This window comes from Urocampus carinirostris, chromosome 9 (assembly GCF_059441175.1).
Source record: "Urocampus carinirostris isolate Australia breed hairy pipefish chromosome 9, RoL_Ucar_1.0, whole genome shotgun sequence".
In the NCBI taxonomy this organism is placed as follows: domain Eukaryota; kingdom Metazoa; phylum Chordata; class Actinopteri; order Syngnathiformes; family Syngnathidae; genus Urocampus; species Urocampus carinirostris.
Window position 1 is genome coordinate 32,120,820 of NC_142357.1, and position 20,620 is coordinate 32,141,439.

General features: G+C 40.7%; 2 protein-coding genes across 2 annotated transcripts in view; one reads left to right on the top strand and one right to left on the bottom strand.

The window, feature by feature from the left end:
* Positions 1–13,542, top strand: part of fermt3b (FERM domain containing kindlin 3b) — a 24,034-nt gene extending 10,492 nt beyond the window's left edge. Inside the window, exons 5-16 of the mRNA XM_088343513.1 lie at positions 1,483–1,599; positions 3,536–3,704; positions 3,774–3,876; positions 3,949–4,056; positions 6,871–7,005; positions 7,102–7,148; positions 8,488–8,612; positions 8,728–8,834; positions 8,897–9,118; positions 9,198–9,322; positions 9,410–9,551; positions 12,468–13,542. Coding sequence (XP_088199639.1) covers positions 1,483–1,599; positions 3,536–3,704; positions 3,774–3,876; positions 3,949–4,056; positions 6,871–7,005; positions 7,102–7,148; positions 8,488–8,612; positions 8,728–8,834; positions 8,897–9,118; positions 9,198–9,322; positions 9,410–9,551; positions 12,468–12,647 — 1,580 coding nt within the window. The 3' untranslated portion in view covers positions 12,648–13,542. The remainder of the gene's footprint in view (positions 1–1,482; positions 1,600–3,535; positions 3,705–3,773; positions 3,877–3,948; positions 4,057–6,870; positions 7,006–7,101; positions 7,149–8,487; positions 8,613–8,727; positions 8,835–8,896; positions 9,119–9,197; positions 9,323–9,409; positions 9,552–12,467) is intronic.
* Positions 13,543–13,658: 116 nt separating this feature from the next.
* On the bottom strand, positions 13,659–20,612 carry trpt1 (tRNA phosphotransferase 1). Its single transcript, XM_088343522.1, has 7 exons — positions 20,440–20,612; positions 19,191–19,272; positions 18,564–18,733; positions 18,324–18,501; positions 15,402–15,458; positions 15,217–15,327; positions 13,659–15,140 (listed from the first exon to the last, which is right to left on the bottom strand). The coding sequence occupies exons 1-7, from the start codon at positions 20,602–20,604 to the stop codon at positions 15,121–15,123; spliced, it is 783 nt and encodes a 260-aa protein (XP_088199648.1). The 5' UTR covers positions 20,605–20,612; the 3' UTR covers positions 13,659–15,120.
* Between the last annotated feature and the right edge of the window lie 8 nt (positions 20,613–20,620).

Genomic DNA, 20,620 nt, shown 5'->3' on the forward strand with positions numbered 1-20,620 from the left:
GTAACGATTACGAATACAGTAGTTACTAATGCGCCAAAAGAAAAGGCGAACGAGGACTCGGCTGATGAGATTCGTAAAAGTACTGGCAACGGACTCGTGTCTTTGGCAAAAGAAACGTCTCCATGAGCCGGCTCTTAGAAACAAACAAAGGGAGTCTGCTTTCCACCAATTAAGAGCTGGTTCCCTCCGAGACACATTTTTCCTCTTGTGATTGGTCAATATGAATTTTCGGGGGATTCTGTGTTGACCTTAAATTTGTTGAGCATAAAAAAAGGTTTAAATTGTTTTGTATTATTTTTTGTGGATTTAGAAAAAATACATTTCTATTTCCTTTGTTTTTTATTTTTAACGTGTTTATACAAAAGTGTAAAGTGTATTCTTTTTTTCTTTTTCTGTCTTTTTTTATTGCGTCTGGTCGTTGAACCCAAATTCGGACACTTGACCAGCATTGACAGTTCTATTTAGATAGATAGATAGATACTTTATTCATCCCCGTAGGGAAATTCAGACGTCCAGCAGTATCCTTGTGTTAAAAAAAACAAATAAAATGTATAGAATACAAAAATACCCAAAATAACGTGTTAATAAAGAGCATTTAAATAGTGTTACGAAAAATACACACTGTAATAAAAATAGGTTAATATGCAAATGTGGGGTTGGGGTTTAATGTGGGCTTTTACTCTCCCGGGTGGAGTTAAAGAGCCCCATGGCACGAGGAAGAAATGATCTCCTCAGTCTGTCCGTGGAACAAGACTGTAACAGCAGTCTGTCACCGAAGCTGCTCTTCTGTCTTGGAGGGGAAAAGGATTCAAATGTAAGGCTCTCCACACAGGGAGGAAGGGAAAAACATGAACAGAAAGCACAGTCCAAATAACTCACTGCTGGAGGAATAATAGCAGTCTTTCGGGGACACTGCACAGGCGACAAGGAGTAGGCATTGTCCAGCAACCCCTGATGAACGATGGCACGTTGCATCATGACACTTTTTTCCTTTTGTTATTGTCCATCCGTCCATGCATTATCTGCACCGCTTATCCTCAGTAGGGTCCCGGGGTTGCTGGAGCCCATCCCAGCTATCTTCGGGTGGTGGGCAGGGGACACCCTGAATTGGTTGCCAGCCAGTCGCAGGGCACGCAGAGACAGACAATTCATTCAACCCACGCAGGCACGGGGAGAACATGCAAACTCCACACGGTAGCTGGATTCAAACCCTTGAACCTCTGCACGTGGGGCTGTGCGCTAACTACCCAGCCTAATTTGAAAACATATTTTCAAATAAAGAATTCCTTTATTGTAACCCTTCTTTATATTCTTTGACAACTATGGATTATCCTGTCCGCGCACACGTACAAGCGTAGGAAAAACAACCCTGATGTTTCTTGACAGTCTAAGGAGCCGCTGTCAAGCACTGACGTTTTTAAATAAAACAAGAGGAGTATGAAATAATTAAATGTAACATTTTGGCACATTCTCCTTTCACAGACATCCGTCACCCAGAGGAGCTCTCGCTCCTTCGGCCGGTGGAGGAGAAGAAAAAAAAGAAAGAGAAAAATTCCTCAGAGGAGATTTTTGACCTTACTGCAGTGCCCCTCTCTTCAGGTACTCCTAGAGTCTATTACAGAATAATATTTTTTTCTTTTTGCATCGAATTGGCGTTGCTCTGATGTTATGTTAGAAATCTCTTCTGGGTGCTAAAAAGTAATAGAAATGTAACACTTATTGGTGTGGACACATGCAAACACTTTCATAGTAGTAGGGTCAATCCCAATACTTCCTCTTTCACCTTTACCCTTTGTCTTGTTTATCCTTTTCCTTGTCCTTCTACTTGTATGGTGAGTGCAAGGGACGGACTCCTCTCGGACAGGGCTCTCCAACCCTCTTCAAGCTAAAAGCTACTTTTTTACTACTTTGCACAAAGAGCACCCAGTTAGATACAGTATGCATGTCTGAAATAACAACGTTATTACTAATATTTTTAATAAAGGTATTTTATTACCTGGTTAATTACTGGAAGTAGGGTAACTTAGACTCAGTCAACCAGTAAAATAATAATTTTACTATGAAATTACAATGAGCCAGCACTGGTGAGCTATTTTCAGAAAAGCTCCGCGGCCACCTCATCAGTTCTTAGGGGTCACCACGTTGGAGACACCTGCTCTAGGAATTAGGAATGGTTTTCCTGCTTACCAAGTCATCACTTAGAGCTGTGTTAGTTATTACTTAACATATGTGACAATTATGTATTCCTTTTTTCCTTTAATATCACTAACGACAATAAACCGTATTGTTTAACTTGGAAGGGAAAAAAATATGTCACGTGCTGCGCTTCACTATCATTTATTCTTCCATGTCATCGATTCTTGCCTGTCTCCCCTCTATTGTCCCGTAACGTGCTCTGTTGGAATTCACGGTTCATACAACAACACAAAATGAACATAGATAATGGGTTTGTTCCCTCCCACTATTGCCTCCACCTGGTCAGTATTGTAGAGGGGGCATGTCCATGAAGAAGCTAGGGTGATCTCGACGTGACTTTGTGAAATGGGACTTGTGTTCCTCACTCTTCCACCTTACTCTTCACTTTTCTGATTATTCAGACTTGCTTACCCTCATAGAGATTGAGCTTTGCTAGAGTAAGGGGTAACAATGAGGGAAAGGGGGTGTAATTAGACTTTTTTTTACCCTCATCGTGCGCAGGTTTTCTTGAGTAAGTGATAAAGTTGAGGGGAAGGAAGACTAATTGGATTAAACCCTAATATAACACTCCCCAAAAAGAAAATAACAAAAAAAATGCTGTCCAACATTCGTCCCCAGTACCTCTCTCCTTGTACCACAGTACCCTCTGTAGGAATTTAAGTTTTGTACCACAACAAAAAAAAACACAGATAATTGGTTCATTTCTCCCCACGAGTGCCTCCACCTGATCAGTAATGCGGGGCATGCCTTGCGAAAAGCTAGGGCGATCCCAACCTGACTTTGTGAAACGGGGCTTGTGGCCCTCACTCTTCCACTTTACTCTATACTTTTCTAATTTATTGGACTTTCTTACCCTCATCATGTACGGCTTTGCTAGAGTAAGGGGTAAAGTTGAGGGGAAGGAGGACTAATCAGATTGAACCCTAACATAACACCCTGATTTTACTTGTTCTGTTATTTATCCCCAAAATCCGAAATGCTAGGGCGATCCCAACCTGACTTTGTGAAACGGGGCTTAAGATTCCCACTCTTCCACTTTACTCTATACTTTTCTGATTTATCTGACTTTCTTACCCTCATCATGTATGGCTTTGCCCGAGTAAGGGGTAAAATTGAGGGGACGGGGACTAATTACATTTTCATACACTCATCGTGTACAGATTTTGCTAGAGTAAATGGTAAAATTGAGAGAAAGCGGGACAAATCGTATAAAGCCTTAATTTAAAGCTCTGATTTTCCCCATTTTGGTATCTATCTAAAACAAGTACCGGTAATAATATAAAGTATTGTTGAACATTACTGCGGTTGTCTTTATCACAATATTTTGATTCGCTGGCAGCGTCCCTCCCCAGTATGTACAACGGCATTCCGGCTCATTTTATCGGTTCGCCTGATATGAAGGCCATCTACAAGATGCTGTCGGTCCCTCAGCCTCCCCCTGCCCCTGAAGTCCTAACCAAGCAGTATCGCCCAGCCAGCGTGGTGGATAAGGCCCACATCAACGGCAGGTACACTCACCGCGATACAAATCCATTAAATGCACAAAACCTTCTAATTACATTATTACTCTATCGCAGATGGTTGGATTCCTCTCGTTGCCTCATGCAGCAGGGCATCCAGGAAAACGACAGATTGTGGATTCGCTTCAAATATTTTGCCTTCTACGATATAGAACCCAAGGTGCGTTTTTATCCTGTGTTGTCAATGTGATCTCCCCAAATCTATGCTCAGGAGATTTTTGTTTGTTTTCAGTATGACGTGGTGCGTCTGACCCAGCTATATGAACAGGCCCGTTGGGCCATCCTATTGGAGGATATTGATTGCACAGAGGAGGAGATGATGCTGTTTGGAGCTTTGCAGGTAGTGCGCAATGCAAAAGAAAAATAAGGAATAGAAGATATAATTCAATTGCATTATCTGTCACGACCAGCAAACAGGGTAGACCCAATCGCGTAACGTTTTCTCACAATTTTATTGAAAGAAAGAGGACGGGCCGCGCCCGCGATCTGATGCTCACTGGACGCGGGAAGCAAGTCGTTCTCGCACTCGGATCGTGATTCGAATACAGAAGTGGATCTTCCGTAGCGAGGGATGGCGGGGTCGGGACAGAAAAATAGGTCGGTAGCTGGGAGAGCAAAAGCGTGGTCGGGGTCGGAAACGAGTCGTAAGCCAGGACGGGAGAGTAGACAAAGTCGGGATCAAATATGGGTCGTAAGCCGGGACGGGAGAGCAGACATGGTCGGGATCAAAACAGGTCGTAGCCGTAGACAAACGGGAGCAAAAACGGGACAGGCGAGAGTCAGGGTCGAAAAAAGGCTTGCCTTTTAAAAACAGAGATTTGCAGACGGACTGACCAAAGGAGAGTGACAGGACTGGGTTTAAAAAAGGACAGGGAGCCAATCAGAGCCCACAGCTGTTGGCGCCAAAAGAGCGGGCACAGTTGATTCACATCAGTAATCATGACATTTTCAAATTATTATCTTTTTCATTACGCCCCTTCTAATAAGCTACGCACCGATCCTAAATACTAATACTGAGTATCGGCAACAATTTGATTACTTTATCCGATTGGACAGCTCCAATTTATTTTCTGGAAGGCTATGTTGTCTCACTTAGCTGCTGCTTTACGTATACCTGTTCCATTTTTATAGTACCGCTACCCGTTATTGCTAGTAGTGATGATACTAGTCCCTTTATCATGTATCAGTAGTCACAATGGGCCAGATACCAGTATTGTCTGCCCTCTAATTGCAATTTCAAAATCAGGAACAAGAAATGAAAAATTATAGACATTATAAATTATACCTCTTCTTTTTGTAAATTACCAGATATGGTATCATGTCAATATCTGTCATGATTACAGATTTGAATCACCTGTTTCCGCTCATTTGGCGCCAACCCCCACAGGTTCTGATTGGCTCCCTGTCGCTATATGAACCCAGTTCTGTCTGTCCCCGGTTGTCAGTCCGTCTGCGGACCTCAGTGTATACTCGGCAAGCCTTTTTTTACTTTGACTCCCACCTGTCCCATTTTTGCTCCCGTCTGTCTCCGGCTACGACCTGTTTTGCTCCTGACCACGTCTGTTCTCTCGCCCCGGCTTACGACCTCTTTTTGTCCCCGATTACGTCTACTCTCCTGTTCTGGCTTACGACTCGTTTCCAACCCCGACCACGCCTTGCTCTCCCAGCCCTGGATACTGACAAGTTTTTCCGTCCCTGACACCGCCATCGCTCATTACGAAAGATCCACTTCCGTGCCGTGAAAATGTGTTTGCCCCCTTTCTGATTTCTGTATTTTTTTGCATGTTTATCACTCAAGTAAATACAAAATGCAGTTTTGAAATGTTAATTCCTATTTTTGCACAAAAAATTCAAAACCTTCCGGGCCCAATGTGAAAAGGTAATTGCCCACTGAACTTAATAGCGAGTTGGGCCACCTTTGACGGCGATAACAGAAATCAAACGTTTATGATAATTAGTAATGAGTCCTGCACAACACTTTGGAGGAATTTTGTCTGACTCTTCTTTGCAAAAATTGTCCGAACCGGCCATATTGGAGGGGTTTCTGGCATGAACTGCCCGTTTAAGGTCACACGACAGCATCTCGGTTGGATTTAAATCCAGAATTTGACTTAGCTATTCCAGAACCTTCATTTGGGGTTTTTTTTTAGCCGTTTAGATCTACAAATGAAAACAGATACATAATAAGTTGCTATTTATTTATTGTATCTCTAAGGGGAAAATAGTAAGATATTTGTTTAAATATATCAGTCTCTTCAAGTGAGGTATTGGTAAATGCCTAAGACTTGGGGATTAGTCTAAACGCTTTTTTTCCTGTTTTTTTTTTGGGGGGGGTTGTTTTTGCAGAGTATAACAAGAATCAAACTGTCACGACCAGAACGAAATCCGGACCCAAATGCGTAACGTTAATCATGAGTTTATTGATAGAAAGAAGAAGGGCAGGGCCCGCGATCGGGTGCTCGCTGGACGCGGAAAGCAATTTGCTCACACAAACGGATCGTGTTCTGAATACGGAAGTGGGTTTTCCGGAGCGGGAGATAGCTAAAAAAACAGGTCGATAGCCAGGACAAAAGTGCAAAAACGTGGTCGGGATCAAAAAACGGGTTGTAAGCCGGGACGGGAGAGCAAACGTGGTCGGGGTCAAAAAACAGGTCGTAGCCGGACACAAACGGGGAGATCAGGAACGGGCGGGTGGAAAAACGGGTGGAAAAAGCAGGACCGAAGGGAATCAGAGTCAAAGTGCTTGCCTTGTAGAAACAGGTTCGCTGACGGACTGACAATAGGCGAGTGAAAGGACTGGGCTTAAAAAGGACAGGGAACCAATCAGGTAGCCCGCAGCGGCTGGCGCCAACGAGCGGGCACGGGTGATTCTTATCAGTCATCATGACACAAACAGCTTCATGTAAATACATATACACAAGAATAAGAATTGATAGTTATTTGTAGATATTTAATAATAAAAAATAAAGTAATCATACATTTTCGTGAAAACCAATACAAATACGATCGATTGGAATTGGCAAAGTCTAATTTGGCACCTCAAAAAATTCATTTTCATTATATCTTAGATAATAATCATCACTTATGAAAATCCAAACCATACAATGTCAAATCATGCTGCGGTGTTTGAGTATGAAAAAATCCACTTTTGCAGTATCACATCAGCAAGGTGTCAATCTCCGAGCCCCAGGCAGTCACCTCTGCCGCAGCCATGGACGACCTTGAGTCGGCACTTCAGTCCCTGGAGGTCAAAATGGAGGGCGAGGGCAGCTCTGCCGCAGAGATGCTGGTCAGACACCATGAATGCATAAAACCGCCTTTCACTCAATGTCATCGGCCTTGAACGCCATTAAGAATTCCAATACCATCTTTTCTTTCTCTATAGGATAACATGACCGCACCTGAACTTCATGATTACCTTAAAATTTTCAGGTACTCTTTTACACTTTGGAGTAACTTGTGTGAATCGGGAACAGACTAAAAACATATTTATAAGGAACTTGAGGACCATGTTGTGGTTATGAAAACAGTCTTTAAAAACCAAATATAAGTCAGGGGAGACAACTACTGTACTCCAAAATCAAGGCACAAATGTGGTTGGCTATAGTATAGGGGTATGCAAACTTCTTATTAGAAATCAATATTTTTCAGCTTTTAATAGACAATGAACTAGTTTATACAAATTCCCCTTTTCGTGTTTATTTATATAGATCTTGCTTGAAAAAAATAAGTAAGGATTAGATGTCATTCGAACTTTCTTCTGTTAATTTTATCTCCATGGCTGAAAAATAAAATCTTGCCCCTTTGATTTTAAATTATAACCTTTTCAAAGTTGAGCTTATTTTCTATTTTACTACATGCGCATGCACGCATGCACACACACACACAGACAGATTTTGTAAGATTTCTGAAAAATTAAGGTTATATTTCCTTTAGCAAAAAAAAAGAAGAAATATAATACCAAAAATTAAATCATCTGAAAATTGCAATGTTTTTCATTCTATTTTTCTCTAAAAAAATGGAAAATGGTAATGTAGAGTCCAAAAGGCAGACTACTTACGTGTGGGAGAGCTATAAATTGGCTAACCGTAGAAAATACATCAGGCAAAAGACTTGTTAAGTTTTTTTTACCAGGTGCAGCGGGGAGAGAAGCAGAGAGGACATGCAACTCGCTCACTCACTCTCGCTCACCCCTGTCGGCCTCTGTATTTTATACAAATCATAAGACATGGAAAAATACTGGTATGTTGAGACAAAGACAAAAGACCACCCCCATGGAAGAGTACCAATACCTTTAAACAAAGACAGGAAGACTAAGAGACGGCCAAAAGGAACATCAAACTGATTAGAAATACACACCTTGAGCAAATAAGTTTAACCCTACTTTACAGGTAAATAAAACTTGTTATCTAAAATCTGAAAAATTGGGCACTTATCAAACATCTGCCTTTGTTCATTTCAGAAAAAGAACTGAAAATATAAAAATACTACTTAACTTACTAGTATTAAAACTAAAAGTCATAGTTTTGAAATCCCGTTTAAATAATATATTCTATCAAAATAACAGTTAATTTATAATTTATAATTGTATTATCAAGAGTTGTACAATTCTACTTAATTTAGAGAATAGTATATAACATTTATTTATTTTTTTAAACAATACAGTAAAAAGAAAAACTTTAGATAAAGTATCCAAATTTCTATGCATACATTTTAGCTTTACATTCTATGCTAAAACAGATAAACAACAAATCATTTCGATGTGTTTCAGGCCAAAGAGGTTAACTCTGAAAGGTTACAAACAACACTGGTTCAAATTCCAAGACACTTCCATTTCCTATTTCAAGAGCAAAGAGGAGAGCTTTGGAGAACCCATTCAACAGATTAACCTCAAAGGTACAAAAGGGTATTACAGTATATCGTTATAAGAGATTATGGTAATAACGAAGGAAGGATTGTATCTAAAAAAATGGATAAAAAAAGTCATAGTGTCTATTTCTTTGACCCACAGGGTGCGAAGTGGCACCAGACGTCAACGTGGCAGCTCATAAGTTCCTCATCAGATTGCTGATACCGGCTCCAGAGGGCATGAACGAAGTTTATCTCCGCTGCGAGAATGTAAGTCCCATCCTTATTTGTTACACCCTCTCATTTTCGTCATATCCATCTTTGACCGACAGGAGGAGCAATACGCACGCTGGATGGCTGCATGTCGCCTGGCCTCCAAAGGCAAAACCTTGGCAGACAGCAGTTTCCATAGTGAGATACGAAGCATCCGCTCCTTCTTGGCCATGCAGAACACCAGCAGCAGTTCACACGGAAATGTGTCCGCTTCGGACGAAACCATAAACACGCTCAGCCTGGTGTCTCCTCGCTATCATAAGAAGTATAAAACCAAACAGGTGGGGGAAACTGCAACATATAGGACTTTTGCACTCCCAGCAACACAAAAGTGAATCACGTTTGTGTGTGACCATGCAGCTAACCCCTCGCATCTTGGATGCGTACCAGAACGTTGCTCAGCTCTCGTTTGTGGATGCAGTCTCACGCTTTCTCCAAATCTGGCAGGCCCTGCCGGACTTTGGCCTCTCATACGTTGTCGTCAGGTTACGGCTGTTATCGGTTTAAACGGAAGGATCGGGGTCGTCCGAAATCTTTCAGATTCAAAAGACGGAATTGTTCTCGTTCTCCAGGTTCAAAGGAAGCCGTAAAGACGAGGTGCTGGGAATCGCTCCCAATCGTCTGATCCGAATCGATCTCGGCGTGGGCGACGTGGTGAAAACTTGGCGGTACAACAACATGAAGCAGTGGAATGTCAACTGGGATATTCGACAGGTAACAAAGTCACAAAGTCTACAGGCCACTACCAGAATGTGCTAAATATTTATTATAACGTTAATGTTGTTGGCTATGAGCCCCCAAAATCCCATGGGTAGCCTTCAGACCAGTTCCTACAATAGCTTATTGGTAATTACATTTTTAGAATTTTTTTTCTCTCGTTAGTGATAGGAATGAGTGGAGAGGTGTTGTAAAAGGATAGTGGGATGTTTGGACACGTTCTAAGGGTTGGGCAGGGCACCTGTATGACGCGGCAGGGGTAAACCAGTGAAAGCTGTCTGTCGGGCCCTGCTGTTGAACAAGTCAAGTCAAGTCATTTTTATTTGTATAGCCCTAAATCACGAAGAGTCTCAAAGGGCTTCACAGATTATTAGACTATATTATTACACTATATTACACAGACTATTTTTCAGCCGACGAGAAGAGTAGATTATTCATATGCTATGGAGTAGAAGTGAGTTTTAAGTTTAGATTTAAACATTTCCACTGAGGTTGCAGATCGGATCTCAGGTGGAAGAGCATTCCACAGCACCGGTGCCCGGATGTAGAACGCTCTCGAACCAGCAGAACACTTCTTTGCTCTTGGGATCACCAGAAGACCGGCACTCTCAGATCGTAGGCTTCGGACCGGGACATAGGGGCAGTTCAGATCTGAAAGATAAGAGGGAGCAAGTCCATGTATGATTTTGTATAATACTAAGAGAACCTTGAAATCACATGTAAGGCTAACTGGGAGCCAATGCAGGTTAGCCAAAATCGGTGTTATGTGATCGTACTTTTTTGTCCTAGTTAAAAGCCTCGCTGCGGCATTTTGTACCAGCTGAAGAGACTTGATTCTAGACTTCGGGAGACCAGAGAGTAGTGCATTACAGTAATCGAGACGGGAGGTAACAAATGCATGAATTATAATTTCCGCATCCGACTGAGACAGAGTGTGTTGTACGAAAGCATGACCAACTTAGGTGCGGATGGTCCTAACTTGTTTAGGTGTTTGGGCATTTGGGTTGGCCATGGTCCAAAAATGTTTGTGTGTGTTTTTTTGCTATTTTTTCCCTTTTTTATTTTCTTTTTATTTTATTTTATTTGTTATTGTATGTGTTTGTCTTGCTGTCGGTCACCCCTCTTGAGGGATATGACCAAGGTATATAGGTAGAATTATTCAGTACATTTGAAAATGTAAATAGTGGAAAAGATTTATAGAATATGTTTGAACACTTTGATCATGTAATCGCTTAGTGCCCTTTACTTTTGATGTTAATTATTTCAGCCACAGGGCTGATAAAGTAATAAAATCGAAGGAACATCTTACAGAAATGCATATCGCACCAATCAGTAACAAATATGTACAATGATACCCCGGTACTCAAACGACACTGTATTCGAACAAATTGGTATACGACCAAAAAGTAGTCATTTTTTCTTTAATATTTGGACAAAATACTCGGTACTTGAACAAACCCAAACACAGCAGAACATGTGGCTAATTGAGATGTGGCATCATTTAGAGAGATAGTCAGTTTCACAACACGTGGTGAGAATTTATTGTGATTTACTGCATGTTATTGCTGGGTCCCAATAAAGTGAGTGATAATGGAATGAAAAAAGGAAAACAGTGAGAACAACAATCAAGTTGGAAAGGAAAATTCTTGTGAAACTTGAGAACAGTGTACAAGATCATTTCCAAAGTTATATAAATGTACAAGAAAAGTCAGGCAGCGAGGCAACAGTACTGTCATAAACCGAAACAGGATCAGGACCCAGACGCGTGACGTTCTCACACAAGCCTTTTATTTTACGGGAAATGGGGAGTCATGCACGTTAGGCAGCAGTCTCACGTGAAATGAAAGGAAGCCAGAGGCCGACGAGATCGATAGCCCGAGTTGATATCGGACAGATGGGGTCGATACCGGACAGGACGGGACAGACAAGATAGATAATGAAACAGGATATGACAATAAGCAGGACAAACTAGACGGGAATGAAAACTGGAGAGAACGATAAATAAGCATTTGCTTCTGATTACCCCTTTTCGAACATGTTATGTAACATTATTTTGCTGTTGACTCATTGTTTTTGTTCTGTTTTTATTTTAATGTTCGAAATAAATTTTTCATTCATTCATAATAAACAGGACAAAAATAGACTGAAACGAAACTGGAAACCGATATTAAACAGGACAAAAATAAACGAGAACAATACCGGACAGGGAATACCAACAGGAAACAGGACCGGGTCAAAACCCACGTCTTGCGGGGCAGAGGTTCATTGACGGACTGACAAAGGAAAAATTATAGCACTGAGCCTAAAAAGATGGAAAGCCAATCTGTCAATGAGCCGCAGCTGGGGCCACACGGGCGGGGCCAATTGGGCGCCATGGCAACCGTGACAAGTACAAGAGTTCATCAGACGCTACCTGTTATCTGGAGGGGCAGGCAAGGGTTTGGTATACTGGAAAAATTCAATGGAAATGATGGAAAGATAACAAACTAGCAGGGAACCAAGAGAACGGAGTGATAATAGAGGGAAGAGAATGATTGGTGGCGATAGGAAGAAAACCATGGCAAGGCAAGTGACCATTGCTGTGAGGAGGAAAACAAAACATGGAAGTGAGAGGCCTAAGGTCAAGATAGCGAGGAAAGAGAGATAACCTACAGAAAACAGAACCCTGAGTGCGGGACCGTGACAGTAAATGGTTTTAAATTTTAATATTTATTATGTTTAATCTTTCTTATCTACACATTTAAAAAAATTACAGTATCGTATTTTTGTTCGTTATATTGATATTTTGGGTATTTTGGAACGCGTAGGAACATATAAAAATAAAAAGCATCACGGTACTTCCTATGGCACAATGCGATGTATCACTGCCTTTAATCCCCACTGTTGTTTGTATGGTTTTCACACACATTACAGGTGGCCATAGAGTTTGAGGGGAACATAAACATCGCCTTCAGCTGCGTAACCGCCGACTGCAAAATCGTTCACGAATTCATCGGCGGCTACATCTTTATGTCCACGCGCAGTCGCGAAAAAGGAGACAAACTCAACCATGAGCTCTTCCACAAGCTGACTGGCGGACACGAGGCACTCTAGAACTTAACAAAATACAGGAAAAATGATCCTGTCGGAGTCGATACTCCAAAAACTGTTGGGCAAAAAAAAATAACCCAAGTTGGGTCAAAATTGACTTATCCACTACTTGGGATCAATTTCCTAAAATTTTCTTAAGCTGTTTAAATCCATTTTATTTTATTTGAATATATTTATACACATTATGTTTTCTGAGTCCCCAAATCTTGTTTTAAGAATATAAGTTAAGAAGTAATTTACCTGTTTAATCCATCTCAGGGGGGCGTAGGAGAAAGTTTGTACATTCTGCTGACTGAAAATTGTCACGACCAGAATGGAATCAGGACCCAAGTGCGTAGCGTTAACCACAAGTGTATTGATAGAAAGAGGACGGGAAGCAAGCCGCTCACGCAATCGGATCGTGATCCGAATACGGAAGTGGATCTTCCGTCGCGGGAGATGGCGGTGTCAAGGACGGAAAAAAACAGGTCGATAGCCGGGGCAGGAGAGCAAAAGCATGGTCGGAATCAAAAACGGGTCGTAAGTCGGGACGGGAGAGCAAACGTGGTCTGGATCAAAAACAGGTCGCCGTTATTAAGTTGTTGTTTAAAGACTTAACTCTTTAATGAGAAAGAGAAATAATTGTGGGTGGTGTTGTTTGGTATGAAACAATCCAATATGGTGGGGATTGTTGTGCAAAATGCTTAAATTACGTGAAATCAACCGAAGTAGTGGATCAGCCCACTAAGGATCCAACATGAATTATTTTTTTACCCAGTTGTTTTAAGAGTGTAAGCTGAAAACCAAGCATGTTCCTTCCTCCTACTTCATTGTTACTTGCAAATGAAAAAAAAAACAGAACAAGCACAAATGTTTCCCACACACATTTAATAAAATAAATTACACTTGTTTCAGCCTCTCTTGTCTTTCCACTCTCTTGACAAACACACACTGAGCAAATTTTATGTCTCATCAATATTTATTACTGCTATAATTCATAAAAGAATAGTAGTCGAATAGTAGAATAGTGTCGATGTGGGACATACAGTGAATAAGTATTTGAACACCCTGCTAATTTGCTATTTCTTCCGCTTAGAAAACATTTAGGGTGTCTGAAATTTGTATTGTAGGTGCATGTCCGCTGTGAGAGAGATAAACTAAAAAGAAAAATCCAGAAATAGCAATGCCTGATTTTTTAATGTTTCATATGTGTGATACAGCTGAAAATCAGTATTTGAACACCTGTGTATCATCTAGAATTCTGACCCTGAAAGACCTGTTTGTCTGCCCATTGGAATGAAGTCCACCTGCAGTTCATGTATTATCCTGAATCAGATGCACCTGTTTGAGGTAGTTAGCTGCATAAGCCCGATGCAAGCTATCACCTCGTGGGGTCTCAATGATTCTGAGAAAGGTGAGGAATCAGCCCAAAACTACACGACGGGAGTAGGTCAATGACCTGAAAAGAGCTGGGACCACTGTTTCCAAGGTTACTGTAGGTAATACACTAAGACGTCATGGTTTGAAATTATGCCTGGCACGAAAGGTTTCCCTGCTTAAACCAGCACATGTCAAGGTCCATCTTAAGTTAGCATATGACCATTTGGATGGTACAGAGGAGTCATGGGTTTTGAGGTCAGATGAGACCAAAATTGAACTTTTTGGTCATAATTCCACAAAAAGTGTTTAGAGGAATAAGAATGAAGAGTACAGTCGGATACAACCGAATGTTTGATCTTACATTACACATAGTCCAGTGTTTTTCCGAATTGCTCAGTCCACAATTGAATGGATTTGGGAGTACAGTCCATAAACATGCCCGATTAAAGTCGCCGTCGACGATAAAGCTTAAGGGTTGGAATTGGGGGGTTTGGTCACCTAATGACTAAAATGGCTGCCCTGGCTGCAGCTGCATCGGCTTGCTACAGTTTAACTGTACGGGTCAGGTGTATCGACATTTCGTTCTGTGTGCATTGTTACAAAAAATGACAATAAAAGTAAATTCTAATCTATTCTAATTCTAAAATGACGTGTAAACTACCTGATTTTTTTATTTTTACACGTTCATGTTAGCGTAATCTTTCGTACGGAAGATTACGCTAACGCGAACGTACGATTAGCCTGGGTTAGCTTCATGTTTACGTTCATGGTAAACATTCACGGTGTTGGAACGGATTAAAACGATTTTACATTACTTTTAATGGGAAAACTATTTCGGTGATCGAACAAATCGGTTTTCGAATAGGGTTCTGGAACGGATTATGGTCGAGAACCGAGGTTCCACTGTATATCACACAAATAGTCAAAAAATCATGGAGTGTGATTTCTGGATTTTTCTTATTAGTTTATCTCTTTTACAGTGGACATGCACCAACGATGAAAATTTCAGACCCCTCCATGATTTCTAAGTGGGAGAAATAGCAAAATAGCAGGGTGTTCAAATACTTATTTTTTTTTCACTGTATAAGATGGATGAACTTATGATCTTCTGCTGACATCACAACGGCAGGATTCTCCCTAAAAAGAAAAATAACACATGACTGTTAAGATTTTAAAAAATGCTTTGAGTAGGCCCATGTTATAAATATATTACTCGTAGGCCTGAGTTGAAGGGCTCGGGTGAAGTACGCCGGGGGTAGTTTTCCGTCAACATTCCCGGTTGTCAATAACACGCGGTTCTCGGACCAGAAGAATTCAATTCCATCTGTGAAGTCACGTTCAATCATATGAGTGTTTCATATTTCTTGGTATAATACATACAAATGCGTTCATTCTTACCAGCTATAGCTTTAGGTACATCAATAAAAATAGCGAGATCACAGTCTTTTCTCATTCCTGGTGAAAAAAAAACACACATTTTAAATATTTAAAAGCAAGTGAGTCGTTTTGGGGAATTACTAGCGATGCACCATAATTCATAGATCCGACAGCGCTTGTTTTTAACCATTAAGAACGCGCGGCAGACGACAGCCCGTGGCTGCCGATTTTGGTCGGCCATCTTTATATCACAGACAATGTGATCCACACGCTCGTACAGTGTTTTGTATCGAATGGTTATACAGTGGAACCTCGATTCTCGACCATAATCCGTTCCAGAACCCTGTTCGAAAACCGATTTGTTCAATCACCGAAATTGTTTTTCCCATTAAAAGTAATGTAAAATCGTTTTAATCCGTTCCAACACCGTGAATGTTTACCATGAACGTAAACATGAAGCTAACCCAGGCTAATCGTACGTTCGCGTTAGCGTAATCTTCCGTACGAAAGATTACGCTAACATGAACGTGTAAAAATTAAAAAAAGGATTATGAATAGGATTTCTTACCTTTGTGGTGGACGGTGGGGAGAGAAAAATCATCAAAAGTTTTTCAACCTCTTCCAAAACTTGTGGCAGTTGCTTGCTTATAGCGCTAACTTCCTTAACCGCATCACTCGATTTCACAGCCTCCTTATTCTTTACTATCGTACTGATCGTAGATTTAGCCCTGCTGTATTCACTAGCAAGATCGAAAATTCGTACACCTCTTTCATATTTAGCTATTACGTCTTTCTTAAAGGCAACAGTTGGACGAACAACTTGTTGTTTTTTTTCACCTGTCCCGCTTGCACCGACCTTCTTCGGAGGCATAATTAGGGGCTAAAACACCCGCACGCCGCTCAGCATCGCAGCCTAGCGTACCGGCGTTCGAACTCCGATTTTTTGACCGAACAGCGAAGCAAGAATTTCTTGAAATTTTTGGTCGAACAGCGATTTGTCCGAACTGAGAGGCGTTCGAAAACCGAGGTTCCACTGTACTACGTGTCTGGGGCACTTGTAGAGTTATCCAGAACGATTGGTAGGGGTGAGGTTCATCCCTTTTCCTCAAATTAATTTGGAGAAATGTTTAAGATGGATAAATAGTCGGAACAAATGGAAATTGCGCAACTCGTTTCATAAATTTGATATCATGGATCACTCACTTATGTATCCCTTTTATACCATTATCTCTCACAAAACAATCTATTTCTATGTGTAGTTGGTACAGGGCTTCTAACTTCCTCATATCAGGGTTCCAACAGCTGAAAGCAAGTTTATTGCTTGAAGACTTGTTGACAATATCTGTGTATTATTTGCCCTCATGTAGGTTTTAGATCAGGGAATGGTGTCATAATAGTATGTGGTTTGCAATAATCTGTGGTCTTTGCAGCCCTTTGAGACTCTTTGTGATTAAGGGCTATACAAATAAACATGACTTGACTTCACTTTATTTTCAAGCCATTTTAAGACTTCTTTAACACCTTTTAAAATCAAATTTAAGACCTAGTTGACAAAAAAAAGCCCACAATTAAAACAGCCAAACCAGAAATCACTATATGAATTTTAAACAAATATTTGTGTTACAAAGTTTTACTTTCCTTACTGCTCATTTATTATGCTCACACGCCATCTAGCGACCAACATGATTCACTTCATTTAAACATGTGTTTTCTGTCTAAACCAATCAGATTAGTTTCATGTATTCACATGATCTTGCTTAAGCCAATCAGATGTGCTGTTTTATGTCTTGTTCCCAAAGAAATGAGTGTCTAGCCATCGCTTCCAGAGCCGATCTTGGAAGCACGCGCCTCTGATGGAAGGGCTATCAAAAACCTAAATCTCCGACTCAGTGTGTTCTTTTTTTCATCCTAATACGATCTCAAATTTTAACCTTGACAAATATAACTCTGCATATAATAATTGAGACCCTTTTCTACTGAAAAATTGCATAATCCGGAAGGAATTATACGAATATGCTATCACGAATACGGACTAAAGAGTCACTCTCTGTTGTTATTTCGCCCGCTGTATTTGCTCCGCTGGTGATCCGTGAATAACGTAACCATGGTGGTCGTGCCTTAGCGCTTGCTGTCTATGAATTATCAGGCCCCTAGCTATTAGACAGATAACCGCCAAATTTAATGTTAAACATTGCATTTGCCCAATGTAGTTCCCTTTCAATGGATGAACGTTGAAAATTTTTATTGTTTAATATCTCGTGCATCCATTCAATGTTGTTGGGGTAAAGCTTAAAGAAGAGGCAGCCGTTTCTTTTGAAATGAAAGTGGAATAAGAAAGCTTGATACGGTTGAGAAAATGTTCGGAACGCTTTTTTGTCCACTATCTACCACGGAGGACGAAGTCACCTAACACTTCCAAAAGTAAGTTAAACTTCACTTTATTTATCTTTATAGTCAAGTCAAGTCATGTTTATTTGAGACATCCTTGATCACAAGGAGTCTTAATGAGCTTCACAGACCACAGAATGTCAACACCTAATGTGTAGCTTTATTTTTCAGTACTACGCTTTATCATTCAAACTGATTTGTAATGTTATAGAGGATATTATTTTATGAAACGTTTATTTTTCAGTTTCAAAACAATACAGGTTACCTTATACAAGCGCTAAACATACCTATTTAAACCTTAAACATACAACATATTGCACTGAAGCAACTTACGAAACAAATTCAACTTACAAACGATTGTCTCGTTCTCAAGTAGGGCAGCGCTTGTATCAAAAACCAAAGCTGAAAAATCTTTATTCCAGATTCAAAACATCAGATTCACCCTCAATAATAAAAATAAATTGGTGCCGTTCTACAGTATGTTATCCATATTGATATCCAAAAGCAGGATTTGATGATTTATCGGTTATCGCGTATGTCTAAAAATGATCATACCACTTATGACGCCGTCTTCTTGTGGCAATCCCGGAGCCAGATGAATGTGAAGCCTCCTCATGCGACTCAACCCCTGCTGCTGGATGGAGCTCCAATTTCGCATGTAGGAGCCGTGAACCGCTTCATTCGGACAGTCTGGAGAACCAAGCAAAACCGGCTTCAGCTCCAAATCCGTCACCTGCCCACAAGAAATACTGGAAAATGCAAACTCCAGGAAAAAATATATCAAGGAGGTTTAACCTGCATCGTGTGGCCCTGATTGGCTCGAATCTGCAAGCGGCCGTCTTCGGGGTGAGAACAGAGCTTAAAACGCTGCTTGTCATTGTTGGCCACCACCCTTTCGACATCCTCCAGGTTATATGAGCGGAACTGAGGGTGAGCCAAGATATCTTCCACAAATAAGTAGCCATCTAAGAGAAAGAATAAATAAGCGACATATTGAAAAATCAGTCCCCAAATAAGAGACCATTTTTACTGCAATAACTAGAGTTGCTTTAAAAAAAAAAAAAGGCGTTCTGTAGAAGCTGCTGTCAAAAAGACTCCAAAGTCTCAGAGCCAGAACCAGCAGGCTCAAGGACTCACTCCAAAGTCTCAGAGCCAGAACCAGCAGGCTCAAGGACTCTGAACTCTCTCCCTGGCCTACCTCTTCTGCCAAATGAATGCAAAACTGTTGTATTTGAATTCCTGCTATACTTTGCGCATTTTATATCCTAAACCTTCGATATATTTTAGTAATTTTTATATGCATACTTTTTTTTATATTCCTTTTTGTTACTTGTTATTTGTACTGTATCGTGTCTAATGTTGTGCAGGGAGCATATTATAAAATAGAATTAAATTTGAGTTGAGAACTACAATAATACCCACCTGAACTTAAAAGTAGACCCATCTTATTGGCGCCATGGCGAAGAGCATAGGACAAAGATTTAGACAACCGGACGTCTCTGTCCTGGGAAGAAAAAAAAGCAAGTTTTATACTGATTTTGATTTTAGTTCATATCTAAAATATATTTGAGTTTGAACCAGAAGGGTGCGTTCGGTTCCAATTGAGTTGGCAAATATTTGACCACAACCTAACCAGTGATAAAAACATTTTCCTAGCAAGAAAGGGAGGCAGTTTTAATTTTTACTTTTGTTAAAATACATATTATCTTTCATCTGAACCACCAGGATGCTATTAGTTCGAATTAAGCTAGTAAATACTTAAGACACTGTTCCTAAAAGTGGGCCAAAACTAAAGTAAATGTGATTCCTTTATTATTTCAGTTGTGTTTAATTTAATAACAGGACGAGGTTTAAGTCAGAACCTTTTGAACACAACGCACCCCCCCTCCTCTCATTTTCTCTTTTACTGTTTCTTTGTCTATCTCTCACACTCACTCTTTTTCTCTCCCTATTCTGTCTCTTTTTCTTGCTCTTTTTCTCCAGCTGTTTCTCTTTCTGCCCTTGTCTTTTATTTATCTCACTCTTTTTCTATTCCGCTGCTTTTGATTTTACTCTTTCTCTCAACATATCTCTCATCTCGCATATCTCTTTTTTTCTCTCTCATCAAAACTACACCATATTTCTGCTCTTTTTTTTGCCCAGCCTTACACAAGGTTTTTAGTTATGGGAGTATTCTTAGCAGCAACATGACGGAAGATCATGTCAGCTCCCTCTAGGTGAGGCTCAGATTATGCAAAACTGATACTAAATTCTTGACCTATAAATGCACGTATGTATGATCCATCCATTATCTTCAGTAGGGTCACAGGGCTGCTGGAGCCCATCCCAGATATCTTCGGGCAGAGGACACGCTGAACTGGTAGCCAGCCAATCAGAGCACACAGAGACAGACAACTCGTTCATTCACACCTAAGGACAATTTGAACCAGCCAATTAACCTGAAATGCATGTTTTTGGAATGTGGGAGGAAACCGGAATGCCCAGTGGAAACCTATGCAGGCATAGGGAGAACATGCAAACTCCAATCAGGAAGGTTCGATCTCATGACCTCAGAACACTAAAAATTGGATTTTCTTTTAGCTTACCTGCACATGTTTTACCCAATCAGTTTTGACGGGTTATGCAATCAAGATCGTGCATACCTGTTTCAAAATAACAATCTGCAACTTACCTCTCCAGCTTCTCGTCTTCCTCGCTTTCCTCTTCCTGTTCCTCTGTCAGGATCCATTTTGAGACCAACAAAACATTCCAAACGTGACTCGCAGTTGCTGCCATTGAACCGAGCGTCAGTGGAGAGGTTGGTCACGTGTCTGGAGTCACGTGACGCTGTCAACATGCCAGCACTTCCGCTG

Coding starts and splice junctions, on each gene's coding strand:
- trpt1 (XM_088343522.1), bottom strand. CDS start 20,604: ATGTTGACAGCGTCACGTGACTCCAGACACGTGACCAACCTCTCCACT. Junction 18,734..19,190: donor GGGTCTACTTTTAAGTTCAG/GTGGGTATTATT, acceptor TCTTTCTCTTAG/ATGGCTACTTATTTGTGGAA. Junction 15,459..18,323: donor AGAAGACGGCGTCATAAGTG/GTATGATCATTT, acceptor TTTTTTCACCAG/GAATGAGAAAAGACTGTGAT.